The sequence below is a fragment of the Capricornis sumatraensis genome, chromosome 14 (genome assembly GCF_032405125.1).
Source record: "Capricornis sumatraensis isolate serow.1 chromosome 14, serow.2, whole genome shotgun sequence".
NCBI lineage: Eukaryota > Metazoa > Chordata > Mammalia > Artiodactyla > Bovidae > Capricornis > Capricornis sumatraensis.
Window position 1 is genome coordinate 87,743,137 of NC_091082.1, and position 19,591 is coordinate 87,762,727.

The following is a 19,591-nucleotide window of genomic DNA, read 5'->3' on the forward strand; positions in this document are numbered from 1 at the left end:
TCCAACCCAAGCCTGTATCCTGAAACAGTGTAGCTTAACAGTAACAGGCTTTTCTAACTAAAAACAAAGCAGAAGCCCCTCCTTTCCAGGCTTTTTAAAAAGGGATAAAATAAAAGCACTGAACCATTTTAAGGAAAAACTGCTTTAGAACAGGTGATTCAAAGCCAGGATGCCTGCCCTCACCCGACTCCCAGAGGGTGCCCCCACGAGGCCGCCCGCTGACCCCCCTCACCAGTGCTCGGCGCCACTGCTCTTGGTCTGCTCAGCCTCCTGTAAGTGCCGAGCGGCCGCAGCAGCCAGGGCGGCCGCACTCTCATTCTGGAAATCAGAGGCCACAGCCTAGGATGAAAGGAGAGGTGCCAACAAATATTTCTGTGCAAATTAAAACCATAAACTGCACTGCCGTGCACGTGGCCAACGTGCTCAGATGCATTCATAATGCAATCCTGAGCTGCACAAAGGTCTCTAAGTTGGAGCAGCGCCCGTCTCTCTGCAGAGGCTGAGCTCTCTAAAGCTTACAGAATGGACGGCTTCCCACAGCTACATTCTGTAGAGCATCAGGGGTCGATGAGACACAGCTGTGGCCGGCAACGGACCAGGTATTTATCTCTGGGAGGTCAACTTGGAAAAGCAAGGCTAATCTATTAAGTGACATGCCGTGGCCTTCCTGAGGTGCCTCAAAAACACCAAAGGACAACGGACTGCCCACCAACCGTGAAACGGGAATAAGTGTATCACCAGACAGGCAGCAGCTTCTCCACAGAGCTCAGGCTAGAGACAGCTCTGTGTTCCGGTCAGAGCCAGAGGAGACAGGCAGCCGCTGGGATGCTCACGTAGCAGCAATCACAGCGCTTCAAATCTGCCAGCCTCTAGTCCGTGCTACACACAGACCCTTGCTGAAGACTGAGCTAAACCGAAGAGCTCCTGATTCAAATACCCTCTCCCATTAGAACACCACGCCCCGTCTTACATCAGTATTGGTGTGTAAATCAGAACCAGACCAAGCACTTTAAAATTCCTGCGTATCAGACTTCACTTGAGATGCTCTTGTTAGTCGCTCAGTCACCTCTGAGTCTTTCTGACCCCATGGACTGTGGCCCACCAAGCTCCTCTGTCCCTGGAATTCTCCAGGCAAGAAGACGGGAGTGGGTTGCTATTCCCTTCTCAGGGGATCTTCCTGACCAAAGGATTGAGCCCAGGCCTCCTGAGGGGCTGCAGGCAGATTCTTTACCATCTGAGCTACTCTGCTGCCTGCCCCAGCCTAAGGTAAAGCTGCCCAAGCCCAGTGCTGAGCTAAAGCTCGAGGGAGGCCCAGAACCAAGAGGAGAAGCGGCTGCCGTCAGGACCCTGGTGGGCGGGGCGTCGGGGCAGCCCTCACCAGCAGCAGGTCCTGGGCCGCGATCCTGACGGTGTAGGAGAAGGTATCGTCGTCCTCGTCTTCCACAAACTGCTGGGGGTTGGCGGTCCACACTTTGATCTGAAAGGACGATGCAGTCAGCTCTCTGTGAGGCTGGCCCACACACACACAGAAGATTCCAACCTTCTGTTTTTATCTTGAAGAGAACGCTACTCTTTCTGATGCAGAGAAGCAAACCCTTTATCAAGCCATGCCGCTGAGGCCGCTGCAGAAGGTGGCTGACTGCCGGCTCCTCCTGCTGCCAGTCGGCTGTGACCCCAGCAGGCCCATTTGCTGAGTCTAGCAGGTCTGACGGGAGTCTACTGTGAAAGTCACGTCAGTTCCTAGGACGCAGTACAGGCATTACCGTATTTCTAAGGCCCTCTTCTGGTCTAATGACTCTCTGACCAGGCTAAGGATCTGAATGCTGTGTCTTACTATCTACAGAGAAAGGCCAGGCTCTTCCTGCTATCGCGTCCTTGGTTGGGGGTCCCCTATAGATATCAAAGTGGGAGTATTCTACAAGTCCACCTACCTACCTACCACAGAAGCTGATAAACCCCAGCACCCAGGTACTCGGCAAAATGCTGTGAATGGAAGTCACAGCTTTCCTAGAACTTCCGGTCACGGTGCTCTTCAGGTGTCAGTTTTCAGAAATGAGCAGACGCCTGAGCGAGACCCCACACTCAGGCTGCACAGGCACACCGCTCAGCGACTCCGAGACCGCACACTCAGGCTCACGGGCACGCCGCTCCCCACACTCGGGCTGCACAGGCACGCCGCTCAGCGGCTCCGAGACCCCACACTCGGGCTGCAGGGGCGCGCCGCTCCCCGCGCTCGGGCTGCAGGGGCGCGCCGCTCAGCAACTCCACCACCCCACACTCGGGCTCACGGGCACGCCGCTCCCCACACTCGGGCTGCACAGGCACGCCGCTCAGCGGCTCCGAGACCCCACACTCGGGCTGCAGGGGCTCGCCGCTCCCTGCGCTCGGGCTCACGGGCACGCCGCTCAGCGACTCCACCACCCCACACTCGGGCTCACGGGCGCGCCGCTCCCCGCGCTCGGGCTCACGGGCGCGCCGCTCGGCGGCTCCGCCGCTCTGGTACCTGCTCCTCAGTGATCTGCATGTACAGAATAATGTGGTAGATCAGCTCGGGCAAGGCCTTCTTGACGGTGCTTTTGAATTTGCTGTTTTCCAGGAGAGCGTGGACAAACTCGAAAATGCTAAAGACGAGGTTTTCAAAGCCCAGGACTTCACCTACAGGAAGTACGCGAGAGAAGCTTAGTGACAAGAAGACAGGAGGAAGCTCAGATGCTGGGAAGGAGCTACACCCGCCGTGTGCGTTAGGGGCCGGCTACAGCACTCGCCAATGATGCTGCTCCAGGCAACGGAAGAGGGCCCGAGGACGGGATACTAAGCACTCTTGGGTGTTTCCAGAAGAAGAACCAGGGAGCTCCCTGGTGGCCCAGTGGTTAGGACTTTGGGCTTTCACTGCTGAGGGCCTGGGTTCAATCCCTGGATGGGGAATTAAGATCCTGCAAGTCACGCAGTGCAACCGAAAGAAAGAAGAATCTGAAGCACTGAATACATTTTCCACTGAGAAATTCCATGACTTCATAAGACTTATGCAAATGCTGACGAGGAACAGATTACAGATTTTCCGTTTCTGTTTCCCCACATCTAATCCACTGACAGGAAACCCAGTGAGAACATTCTCAAGAGAGCAAAGCCTCTAATTTCCTGCCTTCGTCTCGGCTCTCCCTGGCTCCCTTCTCTACCACGAGGTCTGCGACCAAACGCGCTACGCACCGTCGGAGTCCACAGGGTCCTCCACTTCCTCTGTGTAGTTGACTTCTGTCCTCACATAAGTATGATGAGTAAAGAAACAGAATCTGCAGCCGCTTCGCACACACGCTACAAGGGGACATGACACACTCCAACACCACGAGCAGACACTCTAAGCAGGCGGAACCGTGGGAACGTGAGGCCCGAGGCTCCAGACGCCCAGCCCCGGGGGCGGCCGGCCCCTGCCCTCTCCCAGCAAGGATATAAGGCTGCGCTCTCCGTCAGGGTGTTCCAAACAATGGGCAGGATCTGCTGCATGGAGGATGCCATGTGCTTCGGGAAGCTTTTCACCAGGGCTGTCACTGCCTGAGAAGTTACAGGAAAAACCCAAGAGGTGCAGGTGACGTGGGAGAAAAGTTGCTGAGGTCAGACCACCCTGCAGACTCCCAGCACCCCCAGCAGAAAGCACGCACCTTCAGGACCTCCATCTTGAACCCACTGTCGGACGCGGGGCCGTCTGGGACCTGCAGGGCCTGGACGAAGGCCTCTGTGAACTGCTGCACCACAGGAAGGATCAGGACCCTGGCTGCGCCCTGGAGGCAGAGACTAAGATCAGCCCTGGACTCAGCCTGGATCTGCGGCGCCCAGGCAGGCGGCGCCTCCAGACCCTCCAGGCTCAGGCCCTAGTCAGAAGGGTGTGGCCAAAAGGTCACCGGAGGTGTCCCCAGGGTCTGCCGTGTCCTTATTCAACACTGGCGGCTCCTCACCAGGAGCTTCTTCAAGCCACTCCTGACCCCAGGGACTGGCATTTCTGGTAGGCAGGTCCCACACGGGAGGCAATGAAGGAGCAATAAAGCCCCGGTGCCAGCTGTGCAGAGACGATGCAGGACAAGGTACCAGGGAAAGACAGACTCAACCGAAAGGAGGCCCAGCTGCACACGGACGCTCACTGCATCAAAGGCACGGCTGCTGTGTGCCCAGCACATCCCGCCAGAGCGCAGGGCAGGCCGGCGGCCACGGCGGAGGCGCGCTCACCTTCTCCAGCTCCTCCATGTTGCAGACCATGTGGGCACAGGTGGTGAAGATCTCCACGGCTCGGGAGCGGGTTCGGACCCCATACACCTGGGAGCGAGTCACAGCGGGGCCGTGAGGCTGATGTGCGTGCACGTGTGGCTCCACTGTGACCACTCAACCCTGACACGGGACTGGGTCCCCGAGAGACAAGGAATGTCCCCCAGTCCTGTCCAGGGGACAGGCTTATTTAACCCAATGTGGGAACTTCAGCGGCAGCCTTGTATTCAGGCCTCTGTGGGCTGATCTGACTGGACTCACGCAGCTGGGTTCACCTCGGAACCCCAGCAGTCTGTGCAGTGCTTTCAGAACGCAGCCCCTGGCTCGGCACGGGGAGGAGCAGCGAGGCTGGAACATCCCCCAGCGGGCAGTCACCAGCCCAGCACACACAGCAAGGCCCATGCTGAGGAGCACGGGAGGCTGTGCCCGGCACGCGGCGAAGGGGGCAGGTGGGGGGGCGGCCCCAGAGGGGCCTGGGCAGCCCCACGGTGGCCGCCTAGAGCTCCAGCAGCCCCTCCGCTCTCCCCAGAGGCCTGGCCTCCCAGTCGCAAGGGAAGGGGCTGAGGCTCATCGGACGCAGCCCTCCGTCAGCCCTCGTCTTCAGGTCTGGGATCAGCAGCAGACTCGACAGGCTCCCGAGAGGCAGGGCCGCTCTCAGCCACGCAAAGCCCCTACCTCGGCCATGGTGAAGATCCTGTACATCTCTGGGAGGATCACAGGCGCAACCAGGGGCATCTGCGTGTCGGTGACTTCCCGTGTGAATTCTGCAGAGAAGAAAGCAGGCAGTAAAAATCACACTGCTTTATAAAAGCATTCAGGTGACCACTGCTGGACTGCTTCACGGAGCATGCAGGGAGAGACGCTGGCTGGGAGCCCTACCCGGGGCAGGGAAGCAGTGTGGAGCATCTGTGAGATGGAAAGGGAACACCGCAGGGAAAGGCGCGCACGCGAGGCTGTGGAGCGCGCCGGGCCACGGAGGGGACCCTGGGCTCGGCCTGGCCTGCGCCGGCACCCAGGCGCGCCTCGCCGGGTTCTGCCTTCAGCGCCTGGCCCCCGAAGCCGCCGTGACGCAGGTGAGAAAGCCTGGGAGACACCAGGCTCCCGCTCCGGCCTGCCCATGGGGATGCGTCCGCTGACCAAGGTCAGGCTGCTGCTCAAAGGAAGAGCAAGGGGCCGCTACCCCGCCAGTCTGGCCGTCGAACCAGACGTTCCCTTCACATCCAAAGCCTCACGAGGCACCGAGGCAGCAAGCTGAGATCTGAAATGCATCACTGACTGTGAAACACAGGACCCAAGCCCGCGTCCGCTCGCTCGTCTGCTGCTTAACCAACTGCATTTTGTACTCTGACACTCATTTTCCAATTTACAACCCTTCACATAATTAAGTCCAAAACAAGTTTTCTAAGGGCACTGATCAAGTCAGAGAAAGTGCAGGACACCAGCAGCCGCGTCTCCACAGCGCTATGAGATGGAAGACAGGGCCAAGGCCTGTGTGTCAGCAGCCTTGGCCGTGACAGCTGGCCTGCGCTGCCTCCCCACCGTTGGCCTTGGTTCTCGTGGACGAACGGTGAGTTTAATGGGAAGCCTCGCTAAACCAGGCAGACAGGAGCAGGGCCTTGAACAGCCCCTACAAGCCCCTTCTCCTCCTGGCCTCCTGCCCACCCACACCACCCTGCGCCCTGCACGCGCGCCTTAGCGGCCCCCAGAGCGCGTCCAGCCTCACGGAGCAGCTCCCTGGTGTGAGGTGGCTGCTCTCCACCCACGTCCGCCGCCTCCAGCATGGGAGCACGCCCGGCCAGCTCCTTCCCTGCGGCCGAGTGCAGTCATCTCACTGAATAGACTCCGCTAGTCACACACAGCAAGGGCTCTGCAGCGAGACAGCTCTGGGGACACGGGCAACCACCTTCTCCTCCAGGTTTCATGAGGAGCAGCTGAACTTTGTGTTGGAGACAGGGGAGGAGCAGGCTTCCTCTCCTTAGTGGAAAACAGACCTGTTAATTGATATTTTGGCATGATGAGGCTGTTGAGTAAAGAATCCTAGAAGGCTCACTCCACAGAAGGGTATGAGAGGTCTCCTGAGAAGTAAGCCACACAGAGAAGCAGAGCCGCGGGCAGGGAAGCGAGAGTCTGAGCAGAGAGCGTGCGACTTCCCCAGCGGGCGGCGGCGCGTGCCACGAGCACGTGTCCCAGGCGATCGACACAGGCGCACCCAGCTGGGAGGCGCGACAGGGCGGGGGGCGTGGCACGAAGCCAGAGGAGGGACTGCTCTCGGACCCAGGACCGGCACAGCCATCAACCTTAGGCTGCGGCGGCAGCCCGGCCACCCGGCCACGGCGCGTGTCCGGCTCTCTCCAACCCCACGGGCTGCACTGCTGCAGGCTTCCCCGTCCTTCACCGCCTCCAGAGCTTGCGCAAACTCAGTGCTAGATGAACTTGCTAGATTGGGCCCCGACGCCAAGTTTAATAAAGCAAAACCCGTAGAAACGCCGTTCCTAACTAGGTAAGAATACTTGTCAGGTGAGATGGCAAATCACGGAGAAGGAGAAAAGATATGAAAACCTGTATAAAGAGAGGGGACCGTGCTTTCTGACGCGTCAACAGCCAGCGGCTAAGGTCCACACGCGGATTCGCTGAAAGCAGAGCAGAGGCTGCGGGAGGAAGCAGGGCAGGCTCTGCAGAGGCGGGGCCTCCGGCCGCGGGCAGGTTGGGGGCGCGTAACAGCAGGCCTCTGAGGGACTGACAAGCTACCCGTGCCTAGAAGAGCTCCGCACCGAACCTCTCGGGACTAAAAGCTCAAGTGTTTTTCTCAACTGCTCACACCAAACATTACACGTGTCCTAAGCTGGCCAAGTGACGGTCCTGACCACATCGTGTGGCTCTTTTTATCTTCTTTCCACATTCCCAGAAAAACGACTTGACTGCTCTTATCTTCGCATCGAACTACATAGAAAACACTGTGTGATGATGACGATCACAACAGCTACAATCTCTCGCAGACCTGTCGTACCGGCACAGGACATCTCACCGAGACGAGCTCACTGAAGCCACGAGAAGCCCCCGCCAGGTGGACAGTACCATCACCCCAACTTTACACACCAGGAAAACTCAGGTTCAAGAGGCGAGCAGGTCGGGTCAAGGGAGGCCAGACTGTGAACTGCAGTCTGCATGCCGGACTGCCACGCGCGGCCCTCTCCTGAGAGGGAGGGTCCCTGACGCGGGCGGGCAGCGTGGAGGTGAGAGCCGGGCGGAATGGGGGGCGCGTGGGGCCAGGGTGTGGCGCCCGTACCTGTCAGCACCCGCATGGCACCGTGGACGGCGTTCACGTCTCCGCTCACCAGCATCCCCATGAGCAGGTTGAAGAGCTGCGGCCAGGCCTCGGGCCAGTCCCAGTGCGCGATGGCCGACACCGCGTAGGCCACGCTGGAGCGCACCTTGCTTATGGACTCCCTCAGGCCGCTGGGCAACAGTTCCCGGATGACGACCTTTGCCTGGAGAGGAGAGAAGCCCGCCCGCGTGAGACGGGGTGTGAGAGCGTGGCCGGTCACTGCCCAGCTCACGTGCTGGAAGAGCAACGTGGGCAGGGAGCTGTGCGCCTGTGCAGAGGCCCGCAACGCTGCGCCCCAAGCCGCCCGCGGCTCCACACTCACGCTGTCCACGACAGGGGCCGCCAGGCACACAGGCCGTTTAAAGCAGTGGAAACTAGGCGAGATTGGAAGCCGAGCCTGTCGGCCGCCTGAGCCCCATCTGAGGCACTCGGCACCACGCGCGAAGAGCAGCTGTCCCAGACGGCGCAGGCGTGGAGCACTCCCACTGCGGCAAGTTCCAAAGGGCCTCAGACCTCGGAACGCCATGGGGCCCCAGGACGGGTGCACAGCACCCGACGGGGGAGGAGCGCTGCCTCAGGCAACCCGCAAACAAGTCTCTGAAGCTGGGATTTTAGATATTTAGGAAACTGAACCTCAGAAGTTAAAACACTTTCACAACATTTCGTAGCTAGTAAGAGGCAGGCTGGCATGTGAACCAGGTCTGCCTGGCACTCGAGCTCTCTTTTCTGCAGCACGTTGCCCAGAATGGCAGCCGCCAACCACTCCATCCCCCTCTGCCCAGGCTGCTACGAGGACCCCTGACCTCCAGAGCGAGACAGGCCGAGTGCCTCTCCTCACCCTTTCTGTGGTCTCAGGAGGCCTGAACTTCTCCGACTGGGCACACCAGTGGGTCTCCACGTACTGTTTCAGGATGACTGACGCCAGCTGTGAAGGAAACGAGCCAGGTGGGAGAGCAAAGAAAGCCTTTCTTCACACATGCACCTACACACAGGGCCTGACGCATCCATCTGAACTGTCCAAGTCTGGAGCAAACTCTAAGTTATTTATAAGCTGGCCTTACCCTTTCGCTTTCCCATAAGAAAGTTTTACCACCAAGTAGAGAGAACTTACTTATAAACGGGGCCAGTCAGTCTTGACTTACCTGACGGATCGCCAGTGCCCCCTGGGGATCGACGGTCAACTCTGCCAGGTGGACACCGAATTCTGGAAGAGAAAATCCCACTGTGAGCCTAAGGGCACCCAGGAAAGCCACGGCGGTTTACTGAGCTCTAACCCTGATGCCAACAAGACCTCAGAGAAGAGCCTGATTTGGTGCCTCCAAAGATGCTGGTGACTAACTCCTCCAAGAAAGAGGAACAGGGAGCCTGCAGCGTGGGGCTGCTCACGTGGACAGTCCCAGCACCTCTCACTTCCCCCGTCACTGCACGCCGTCGTGTCCTTCAAGGTGGCGATAAAGTGTCGTCTAATCGAAAACTGGTGCTACCTAACGCCAAGGAAAACTTAAAAGCTGAGACTTCGGGAGTTGCCCAGATCTACGCCATCAGGTTTAAGAGATGATTAAGTCTAAGGAAATATGGTCTTAACAGGCTTAGTCCTAAAAACACAACCGTTACAAGCCAACAGTTTCTAATAGCAACATACACAGTAATTTCAAAACGCATACTGGGGGCTTTCTTGGTGCTGCTGTGGGTAAGAACCCGCCTCTCCACACAGGGGACATGGTCGGGATCCCTGGTCTAAGGACCCCACGTGCCACGGGGCAGTGAAGCCCGTGCTCCCCAGCGAGACGCCACTGCAACGAGAAGCTTAAGCACCACAACCAGGAAGGCCACGCGGCCACGGAGACCCAGCACACACACACACACACGCATATGGGAGAGGCTGCCACGCTCACTCCCAAATTAAAATTCAGATCCTTCAATGCGATCCCTGTCAAAATTCCAATGACTGTCCTGTAGAGATACAAAAACCCATCCTAAATTTCATATGGAATCTCAAGGGATCCCAAATAGCCAAAACAATCTTGAAAAAGAAGGCCTGCACTGGAGGATTCACACTCCCCAATTTCAAAACGCACTGCAGATCCGCAGCAATCAACAGTGTGGCACTGGCAGAGACAGCCCCCCAGACCAGCAGGGCAGCCGCTCGACGCGCAAAGAGCAGCCTGCGCAGCAGCTGGCGCCAGGACCACTGGGTACCCACGTGTGGGAGGACTGCCTGACCCTTGGCTCACACCAGACACAGCAATTAACTCAGAATGGCTCAGGAACAGGGGTCACATGGGGTCTTAGTTCCCCAAGCAGGGACTGAACACAGGCCCCCTGTATTGGGAGTGCAGAGTGTCAACCAATGGACCGCCAGAGTCTCCTTGTCTGGGAAAGCCTTAACTCTTCAGCTTTCAAGGTGAGCTTAGTGGGTAATATATTTTCTGTGATCACGTTAAGTACTTCACGCCTCTCCTCTCCTGCTTGTATGGTTTCTGAAGAGCCGTCCAATGTAACTGTTAACTCTTGTTCCTCCACAAATAAGGTGCTCTTTTCCTCTGACTCCTTTTAAGATCGTCTCTCTCTCGGTTTTCTCCAGTTTGAACATGCTAGGCACAGCTGTACTTTAGTCTTGCTGGTCCTAACTTTTGTCAAATTAAAATTTTAAGGTCAAGTTTATCAACCTTTCGCTGCCTCTGGATTTGAGCTGTAGTTAGGACGCCTTTCTTTATGCCAAAGATAAAGAAAAATTCGCCCATATGCCCTTCTACAATGTTTATGGTTTCTTTTTAAACATTTAGATTCCGAATCCCTTTGCCGCTGATAGTCTGTGCGGGGCGGGAACTGGTCTGATCTCGAGCGGCCCCCCCGCAGCTGGCCCAGCACCTTCACTGAAGGCGTGTCCTTACCGCAGCGGCTGAGGGGCCGCCTGCACCAACACTAACCTTCCGGTCGCTTGCGTCGGCCCCTCGGCCTCTGTCTTAGCCCGCATTCTGTTTGTCTGTGCGCCAGCGCCGTGCGCCTGTTTCGATTACAGAGGCTTCCGGTGAAGCGTCTGCGGGAACTAACGCCTCTTCCGTTTTTGCCGCTTTTGGTGTTTCGGGAGCTATTCCTTCCAAACTTCCCTTCCGGTGACCTTCAGAATCGGCCGGCCTCACCCGCCTAGACAGCTCACCGTCCCGTTCGTCCACGCCTGCCTGGAGCCCTTTCGGGACGGTTGATGCTGCCCAATAGCTTCCCGCAGAGTTTCTGTTCATTTCACTCCTGAGGACTTACTCTTTTTGTCGCTGTTGTAAAGGCCTTAAAACACCAAAACCACTGCCATATCCTCTAGCCTTTTACTGTTTGCGAATGTGAAGGCTACTGATTCTGTGTTTTAACTTTTTTTGTATCTTTAATTTATGCTACTTTACTGGGTTCTTACTCACTCTTATTACACTCTTATTTTAAGCTACAATTACTGATACAGTCCTATGGCACTTAAGTCTCACTCAGGAAAGGAAGAGTTTGCAAGACTAAAAAAGTCGCCACATTCTTTCTACAGCTGTTAGTAAGTTATCAAATCACAAGCAAACAGTTCACATTTGCAGAACTACCTCTAAAGATACTGAAGTCCATTCTAATTCTCAGGGTTAATCTGGCTAGTTCACTCTCTGTTAAGTTTTTTATAAAATGCATTTTTAATAGAATAAACAGCAGGTCCCTACAACCCAAAGATACGGGAGTCAGCTTTCCCAATGGACTAACATAGACGAGTCAGACTGCTTGGATTCTGACCAAAGCTCGAGCTGAGTGGGAGAAAAGCCCCTGAAGTGCACGTGTGACACCCACGGAAGGGGGAGAGGGCAGAGGGCGCCTGCCAGGGTCCCCACACGCCCTCTGACCTCAGATCCTCCGTGTGGCAACGGGCGCTGACTGCGGCTCCAAGTTGGCTAAGAAGCTCGGGATTCTCTCCCCTGAGCCCTGTCAGCCGATCCTGGTGAGCCTACGTGAGGTCCTTCAGAGCGTCTGAAACACACTCTTAAGTTACCTAGGACACACGCTGTTTTCTTTCAAGGCATCATTTTCAACAATTTTCGCAGGACCACTCTGATGCGGGTGTTAATGTCCTTGCCAAAAGTACAAGGTCCGGATCACCAGACGATGAGATCAAGATAAACGAAATCTTCAGCCATAAGGTGTGAAAAGGAAAGACACTGAGGTATAAAATGGGGCATTTTTGAGAAGGCCTTGGAACTTGAGTGGAGACTATAAAGCTTAAGCCGATGTGAATAGTTAATTACCTCCCCATGCAAGCACAGACAGTGGTGGAGCGCTCACACCGAGGCTCACAGAAGGGAGAAGGAACCAGGTCTTACCCACCAGCCCACCCTGCACCCATGAGAAGAGTCATTAGTGCAGGAAGACCAGGCGAACTCTACACAGGGGTCCTTTCTCATCAACCCAAGAACTGCCAAGCCCACTCTTTTTAAAGAAGAGCTTTGTGTGAACACACGCTTTCCATCCAAGGCCATGAGGAAGTGGTAGTCTGGTGAGGGTCACAGTAATCGGGAGCTCTTCACTCAAACATAATCTTTAAATTCATTTTGTCTTGGAACCTATTGAAGATCACACCCCAATTTCCACCAATCACCGTGCTTCACACATCACTGAGACTGCAGTAAAAGATGGTGAGAGGAAGGGAAGATTAAGACCCACGTGGGGCCCAGAACCTCCGTCAGCCAGGGGATTTGCACCTACAACCCGGTCCACAGAGGACTTTGTCTCAAAGTTTATTTCCTCCACAGAAGAAAGAAGAGGCTTGAAAGTTCAGAAATATGACTCTGCTCAAAAGCTAATGGAAATCAAAGTCTTCAAAGACCACCACCTAAGGACAGATCTTTAGAACGGATGAGCAGAATCGACTTCTTCACCACAGGCTCCCAGAGTTTCAGAGACAGTGTCGTGATCAACTTTGGTTTGGAAACCCCAAAATTCAAAGACAAAGAGCTCATATGCACTAGGGAAAAGGGGGATATAAGAAGGAAGATAGCAATTTTATTTAACCTAGTTTACTCTAGACTACACACCCATTAGAAATATAGGCTATCTGTCACAACAGAAGAGCTTCAGACTATACGATTTAATTTCATTTTCAGTTATTTTTAAATTACTTAAAAAACCCTAAGTGTGACAAGCCATGCCAGTGGCGCTATGCAGATGGTGAACTCTGTGCTTTAGAGAAGTAACTCAGGATGAGCTGCCAGGAAAACCCAGAAGCTCTCTGACTGACTTTAAATCTTACCAACACCACTGCCTTATCCACTGAGGACTTCTGTGAAGCAGGAAAAAATCCTGTTTACAGACATTCACTTAACAGAGATCATACAGTAGTTTTTGGTGTAATATAACTAAGTATATCCATAAAGAAACAAGCTTTTAATTTTAGCGTGTGTTGGGGGATTTTCAGTTTTGCTGAAATTAACGTCATTTCCTCAGAAAGCATGAGAACACCTGAGTAACTTACTTTGGGATGATTAAGGCAGGGAAAATGCAAGAGACACAGACAGGCATAGCTCTTACTTCGTTTTGCTTGAAAAGGACAAATACAGATTAAAGTAAGATTCAACCTATGAAGTTAAGCCGAAGAGAGGCATTCTCAAGCAGGCTACATGAAGTCAGCTTTCTAAAGCCATTTTCCTTAAGAAAGTTCACTTCTCGGTTCCCTTTCCCAAGACGAGTAAGGACAGGCCTGTGAGTCTGGGTTCGCACCAACTCCAAGTGGGGCTGGATTAACCTTTAACCCGACCCCACAAGGTGCCCTTGAACCTGCTTTGGAAGAAACCGCTCGCCCTCTCCAAATCGCCCTCTGGCCCTTCAGTCTCTGCTGCCCTCTCTGGTTTTCCTCGCTCCCCTTTCTTTCACTTCACCCCACTAGGCAAAAACAGGATCCTCCTACAACTCGGCTTAGAAGGGAAGCTCTAAGGACAGCATGGAGGAGACAGGATAAGCTGAGAAATATAAGCTCCTGGTCTCAAGGGCTGACCGGAGGCTTGAGGCTGGACGGTCAGGAAAGCTCCTGCTCCGAGGACTGGGGGCCAGCCGGTCTGGGAAGGAGGGAGTCTCTGGGGAAGCCCCCTTTCTCACAGGACTTTCACAAAAGCCCAGCTGAAAGGAAAAAGAAAACTCCACCACTGGCCTTTCTCCGAGCGCAGCCGCCTTCCGCGGGGCTCGGCGCCCGCCACGCGCGCAGGAGTGCCTCTGGATCCTGGAGCGGCTCCCTTGGCGGCTGACAGTGCTTACGCTACGCTGCAAAAGAGCCAGAAGGCGCCCGTGAGCCCCCGAAGCGGCAATCAGCCCCCGGGCACCGGAGACGGACGGACGGAGCGACGCAGACAGACGTCCGGGCAGAAGAGTCACGCAGACGTCCGGGCGGCATGAGAGGCCAGGAAAAGCGCGCGCGCGAGTCCCCCTCCCCAGCGCGACACAGCAGTGGTGGGAGGGAAGGAAAAGATGTATTTTCTGCGACCTATCTGCTGGGAGCAAGACATAAAAAACTAAGTCAAGGCCAAATGTCTTCATTTCTAACAAACAAAAACAAATAACTAAAAGAAGAAAACCGCCCAGGCGTCGCGTCACGTAAGCGAGTGCACGATCTGCCCTGCGGTGCAGGGGACATGCGTTCAATCCCCGGTCAGGGAACTAAGATCCCACAAGCCACGAAGCAACTAGGCACGCGCGCGGCAACAACAGATCCCAGAGGACAAAACGAAGAACCTGAGCGCCGTAACTGAGGCCCGACACAGCGAGACAGATAAGCATCAAAAGGAAGCCTGTACTGTGCTGGCCTGGAGAGTTACAGCTTACGAATGGACGCAGCACATTCCAGCACGCAGGCGATGCTGCTCTCAGAGGAGAGCGGACAGAGAAGAAAAGGAGGAAACAGCTGTGTTCTGAGATACAAGAACAGGCCATGCACAGACACACCAGAAATGAAGAGCTGACACTCTCGAAACGCACGATCGTGGCGTCAGTTGCACGCACACGCGCACACACACACACACACACACACACACACACACACACACAGAGTTTAAAAAGCTAAGTAGAGAACATCAGACTGAGGTAAGAGGCCCTCAACGGTTCGCAGACTCTCCTCCTTTTAAACGACCAGGTTCGTAAGACGCTCGCTATGATCCCAGCTGTTGAATAAAATGGAATTGGAAGAGCACTTGAACAGACCAAAAGGACTAATCCCTACTTTAGAGAGGCAGAACTGACTTCCAACAAGCACTGCTGACGACACACAAAATCGCAGCCCTCCTAAGGAGACAAAGGGCACCAACCATCTGCTGGGACTTCACCGTGCAGCCCAGGACCCTCCAGACTCTGCAGTGACAAGCGTCTCAGTGCAGGCTGGGGCGCCATCTGAAGAAGGCAGCACTGTGCCCTCTGCCCATCAGCCCTGTTTACAGGCTGCATGAGTCAGGAAGGCTTGCTGGGTTCCTTCAGGTGCCCAGCGACTGGGGAGTCAAGAAAACCACTCCAGCACACCAGGCTGACGGAAACAGCCCGTCTTCATCCTTTCAAAGCTAACCTACTGCACGCGTCACGTGGCTCTCTCACACAGACACACTTCTTTGGCTTAAGAAAACAAACTCCCATACTGGAAAACATGGGAACAGGCGCGCAATGAGTTATTTCCTGGAAAATACCTGCTTGCTGGCTGAATGACCCAGATGTGCTTTGGGTTCCAGCACCTCAATTTTCCACGATAATTGCTTCTTAAAATTTCTTCTACACCAGACTCTGCTCAGAGCATGACAACCTCTCTTGTCTGTCTACTTAACACGGACTTTACCACTGACCTGTGTCTTCCCCCCAAATTAAATGAGAGATTCTTCCACTTAATCTCCAAGACTCAGATCATCATGTGGCAGCCAAGGAAGGCAGCAGACTTGTTTGTCAAAAAGGGGGCAGACGAGCCGATCTCGAGGGTCGCCTGTGACCAGCTCCCACACGAGGCGGTAATGAGTGGCTCATAAAGACAGTGTCCCACCACTCCATGGCAAACAGACGGGGAATCCGTGGAAACAGTGTTAGGCTTTATTTTCCTGGGCTCCAAAATCACTGCAGATGGTGAATCCGTGTAGCCAGGAAATTAAAAGACGCTTACTCCTTGGAAGGAAAGTTATGACCAACCTAAACAGCATATTAAAAAGCAGAGATATTACTTTGTCAACAAAGGTCCGTCTAGTCAAGGCTATGGTTTTTCCAGTGGTCATGTATGGATGTGAGAGTTGGATTATAAAGAAAGCTGAGTGCAGAAGAATTGATATTTTTGAACTGTGGTGTTGGAGAAGACTCTTGAGAGTCCCTTGGACAGAAAGGAGATCCAACCAGTCCATTCTGAAGGAGATCAGTCCTGGGTGTTCATTGGAAGGACTGATGTTGAAGCTGAAACTCCAATACTTTGGCCACCTCATGCAAAGAGCTGACTCATTGGAAAAGACCCTGATGCTGGGAGGGATTGGGGGCAGGAGGAGAAGGGGACGACAGAGGATGAGATGGTTGAATGGCGTCACCAACTCAATGGACACGGGTTTGGGTGGACTCCAAGAGTTGGTGAGGGACAGGGAGGCCTGGTGTGCTGCAGTCCATGGGGTTGCAAAGAGTCGGACATGACTGAGTGACTGAACTGAACTGAAAGACAGTGTGGCTATTCGAGGGGTCTAGAAACAACCGTGTTTGGTTGTCATCCATGGAACCAAAAAAAGGATGCAAAGACCACAATAATAAGAGACAGCAACTCCCAGATTTCCCATTAACGGCCAAGTTTTAAGGAAGTGTATTTCCTAGGACCAGAAAGCAAGGTTTCTCCTACTAGTATAAAACTAGAACAGAAAGCAACTCCAAAGGAGTGGGAAAGAGTCATTCATTTGCAAGAACAGCCTGCAGGGTGTTCTAACACTGGGAGCAAGGCCCTGCCCGCTTCACCAGGCCAAACAGCTGGCTAAAGCCTGGCTGGGAAGCCACGTGCTCTGTTTTCATTAAAGAAGAAAGCAACTGTGGAAAGGAGACGTGACAGAATGAGAATATGAGACAGAAGGTACTCTGCACCCGATGGCAAAACACAACGTGCCAAACACCAGGAGAGGAAAAGAGAGAAGCAAGGCACGCTCCTGAGGGCGGGGTCGCCACCCTCCCTCAGAAACAGGCTACCGAAAGGAGCTGCTCTCTATAGTTTTTACTTAACAGGAATTAGAATATTTTTAAACCTAAATAACCTCCAAAGGGTCCAAAGTACTGCCTTCAATTCCGCTGACTCGATACAGCCGGCACACTGCGCCCCACACCTGCATCTATGCGTTCCTGCTGGGCCACCAGCAGCACGAAGCCTCTTCACACCTCCAAGCACATTCCCAGTGAGTTATGTGCCGTGTGTGTGTCAGTTTATTCCCATCAGTGGCAGAGGTCAAATGCGAAAATTCTGCCCGTCCGTTTTTCACTTTGAGATCCAAACAGATGAAGTAAGAGAGCAGAGCTGCAAGGAGACCTCAAGATGGTGACGGGCTCTGCCTAGACGGGGCCGCTTTGCTGGCTGTGGCGGAGGGGCCCAGAGCCCAGCTGCCGCTGGGCAGCTCCAACAGGAGCCAGGCTCGCCTTCGCGAGGGGCACTGAGCACCCTGGCACCACCCAGGGAGGGCACCACGTCTCCAGCATCACTCAAGTGGTAACCTGAGCGTGGCCAAGTTCCTCTGCTTCTTTCTCCTTCATACCCAAAGGAGGCAGAGGCCTTAGTGTGAGAAAAGGAACTTCACCCAGTAGGCAGAGATGGTTCCCGCAGGTCAGTGTGCACGGCTCTCAAAGAGCTTTCTCCTGCCCAGCGGTTGCTCCTCTTACAGGGCCTGACATTCACAAAACGATGACAGTTAAAACTGGGCCTTCAAATGGTCCTCACCCCGCAAAACCCCAGATCTTATAACTTGGTTTTTCAAGAGCTTTCTCATGCTGTGGGAGAATACAAGATTAAATTTATGGGAGCGTTGTCTTAAATTATTTAAAAAAAAAACCTCAGTCCGTGGGAGGGCCAACTCCTACGGCCAATCTGAGAGGTGCTGGGGCCGTCCTGCTGAGCTCCGGGAGTCCGCAGGTTTGGAGTTTTGCCTACGAAGCCCCGACAGGCCAGCCGCGTTCCCGACAGAAAGCTTGAGCGGATTCCCCTCCTCGGGTTTCAGGACCCAATGCTCGTCGCAGCGTGGCTGCCCCGGGCCTGCACAAAGGCCCGCTCGGCAGGAGCTGGCGGACACCCTCAAACCAAAGGCCTGTCTCGCCCTCCATGACTCCCGAGCGCCCAGCAGAAGGAGGGGGACAAAGACGCAAAGACAAAGGACGGCCGGCCCCTCCGAACAGCGCCGGCCGATCGGAAGACCGGCGGCGGCGGGGCGGGGCGGGGAGGCGCCCGCTCAGCGACCGACTCCCGGGGACGCGTGCGGAGGCGCCGCCAGGCCCCCGGCGGGCCCTGCGCCCGGGAGCGCGCCCCCACGGCCCAGCCCCCGGCCCCGAGCCCGAGCCCCGGGCTGCCCGGAGCCCTCCGCTCCGGCGCTCCAGGCCAGGCGTCCCCAGGCCCAGCCTCCGGCCGGGGCTCGGGCAGCGGCCGGCGCGGCCCAGACCCGCCGCCCTCGCGGCGGCCCGCCTCACTCACCCTCCGTCACCTCCAGCACCTTGATCTGCTCCTCCGCGGCCGCCCGCACCTCCTGCACCGGGGACAGAATGCCGGTGAGCGTGTCCACCAGCGCCTCCTTCAGCCCCTGGGCCACCGGCCCCGGCAGTCCCGAGGCCGCGCCTGCCGCCGCCGCCGCCGCCATCTTGCCCCGCGCCGCGCGCCCGCCCCGCCGCCGCCGGACGGCTCCCGCGCGCGGCCAATCCGCAAAGCCGCGCCTGCGCGGGGGCCGACGGGAGCGCGGGGGCCGACGGGAGCGCGGGGCGGGGCCGCGGGGCGGGCCTCCGCAGACAGCGCCGCCTGCCGCGGGGACGAGACCCGCGCCGCCTGCCGCGGGGACGAGACCCGCACCGCCTGCGCGGGAACCCGGCGCGGGCGGCGGAAGAGCGGCCGCCGACGGCCAGTGCGCAGCGGCCGCTGGAACGCAGCCCTGACTTCCGCAGGCACGGATTCCTCAGGTGCGACAGCACGTCAGAAGAGGGCAGGATGCGGACCTGCGGACACGGCTTTGGGGAGAGGGTCTGGATCAGCGCCCACTTCAAACCAGCCTCTTTTGCCCCCACACAAGCGAGTTTTCCTCTCTCAGACCCGGGAATCCACAGGTCGGGGGAAAGAATCTGAGGCGACTGGCAGGAGTCCGTTGGTTTTTCACGTGGGTGAGTCCAGCCTCAAGGACTGGGCCAGGAGAGACTGCCGTGGGAAAGGGCATTCCTTCCAGAGTAAGTGCTTATATGACTATTTGAGAGTAAGCCCTGTTAGTGGAGAAACTATAACTTTTTTCCAAGGAAATTATGGCTGGACCTTAAAGAGGTGGAGGGATGAGTAGTTAATATGGCCATCCTGGGCCAACCGGGGGCAAGTCTCAAGGTGTAGACACTCCTGAAGCCTGAAGGACTGCTGAGAGGGGTTAGCAGTGCAGGGCAGGGGGCTGGGTCCCTTGTTGGACCGGGAGGGTCAGAGCAAATGGGAACAGGCATTCGTTAGTAAGCGGTTCAGGTTAAGCCCCTTAAAAATGTTTCTAGGAGCCATGACTCATTCCCAAGCAGCAGGGGAAACCAGCCATCAGTTCCTAGCCCAGTTCTAAGACTGCGGAGGCTACGCTGGCCACAGGGAGAAGCCACCTCACCTGAGTATTCTTCCGAAAGAATTGAGAAGAGCTCTAAACCCATTTGCCACCTCCTATTAGAGGGCAGAACCCACTCCATCATTCTTGCCTGGAGCATCCCATGGACAGAGGAGCCTGGTGGGCTGCAGTCCACGGGTCGCAAAGAGGCAGACACGACTGAGCGACGAAACCAGCACCGTTAGAGGGCAGAGGTGGCTTG

At 55.8% G+C, this 19,591-nt stretch overlaps 1 protein-coding gene across 1 annotated transcript in view; it reads right to left on the reverse strand.

Annotated features, from left to right (window-relative positions):
- The window catches only part of IPO9 (importin 9), a 39,575-nt gene extending 21,164 nt beyond the window's left edge, over positions 1 to 18,411 (reverse strand). Inside the window, exons 1-12 of the mRNA XM_068986484.1 lie at positions 18,249 to 18,411; positions 8,722 to 8,783; positions 8,418 to 8,504; positions 7,541 to 7,742; positions 4,930 to 5,018; positions 4,219 to 4,305; positions 3,657 to 3,776; positions 3,449 to 3,549; positions 3,208 to 3,266; positions 2,504 to 2,655; positions 1,379 to 1,477; positions 233 to 339 (exon numbers count right to left, since the gene is read on the reverse strand). Of these exons, the coding sequence (XP_068842585.1) occupies positions 233 to 339; positions 1,379 to 1,477; positions 2,504 to 2,655; positions 3,208 to 3,266; positions 3,449 to 3,549; positions 3,657 to 3,776; positions 4,219 to 4,305; positions 4,930 to 5,018; positions 7,541 to 7,742; positions 8,418 to 8,504; positions 8,722 to 8,783; positions 18,249 to 18,411 (1,328 nt within the window). The remainder of the gene's footprint in view (positions 1 to 232; positions 340 to 1,378; positions 1,478 to 2,503; positions 2,656 to 3,207; positions 3,267 to 3,448; positions 3,550 to 3,656; positions 3,777 to 4,218; positions 4,306 to 4,929; positions 5,019 to 7,540; positions 7,743 to 8,417; positions 8,505 to 8,721; positions 8,784 to 18,248) is intronic.
- Positions 18,412 to 19,591: the final 1,180 nt, after the last annotated feature.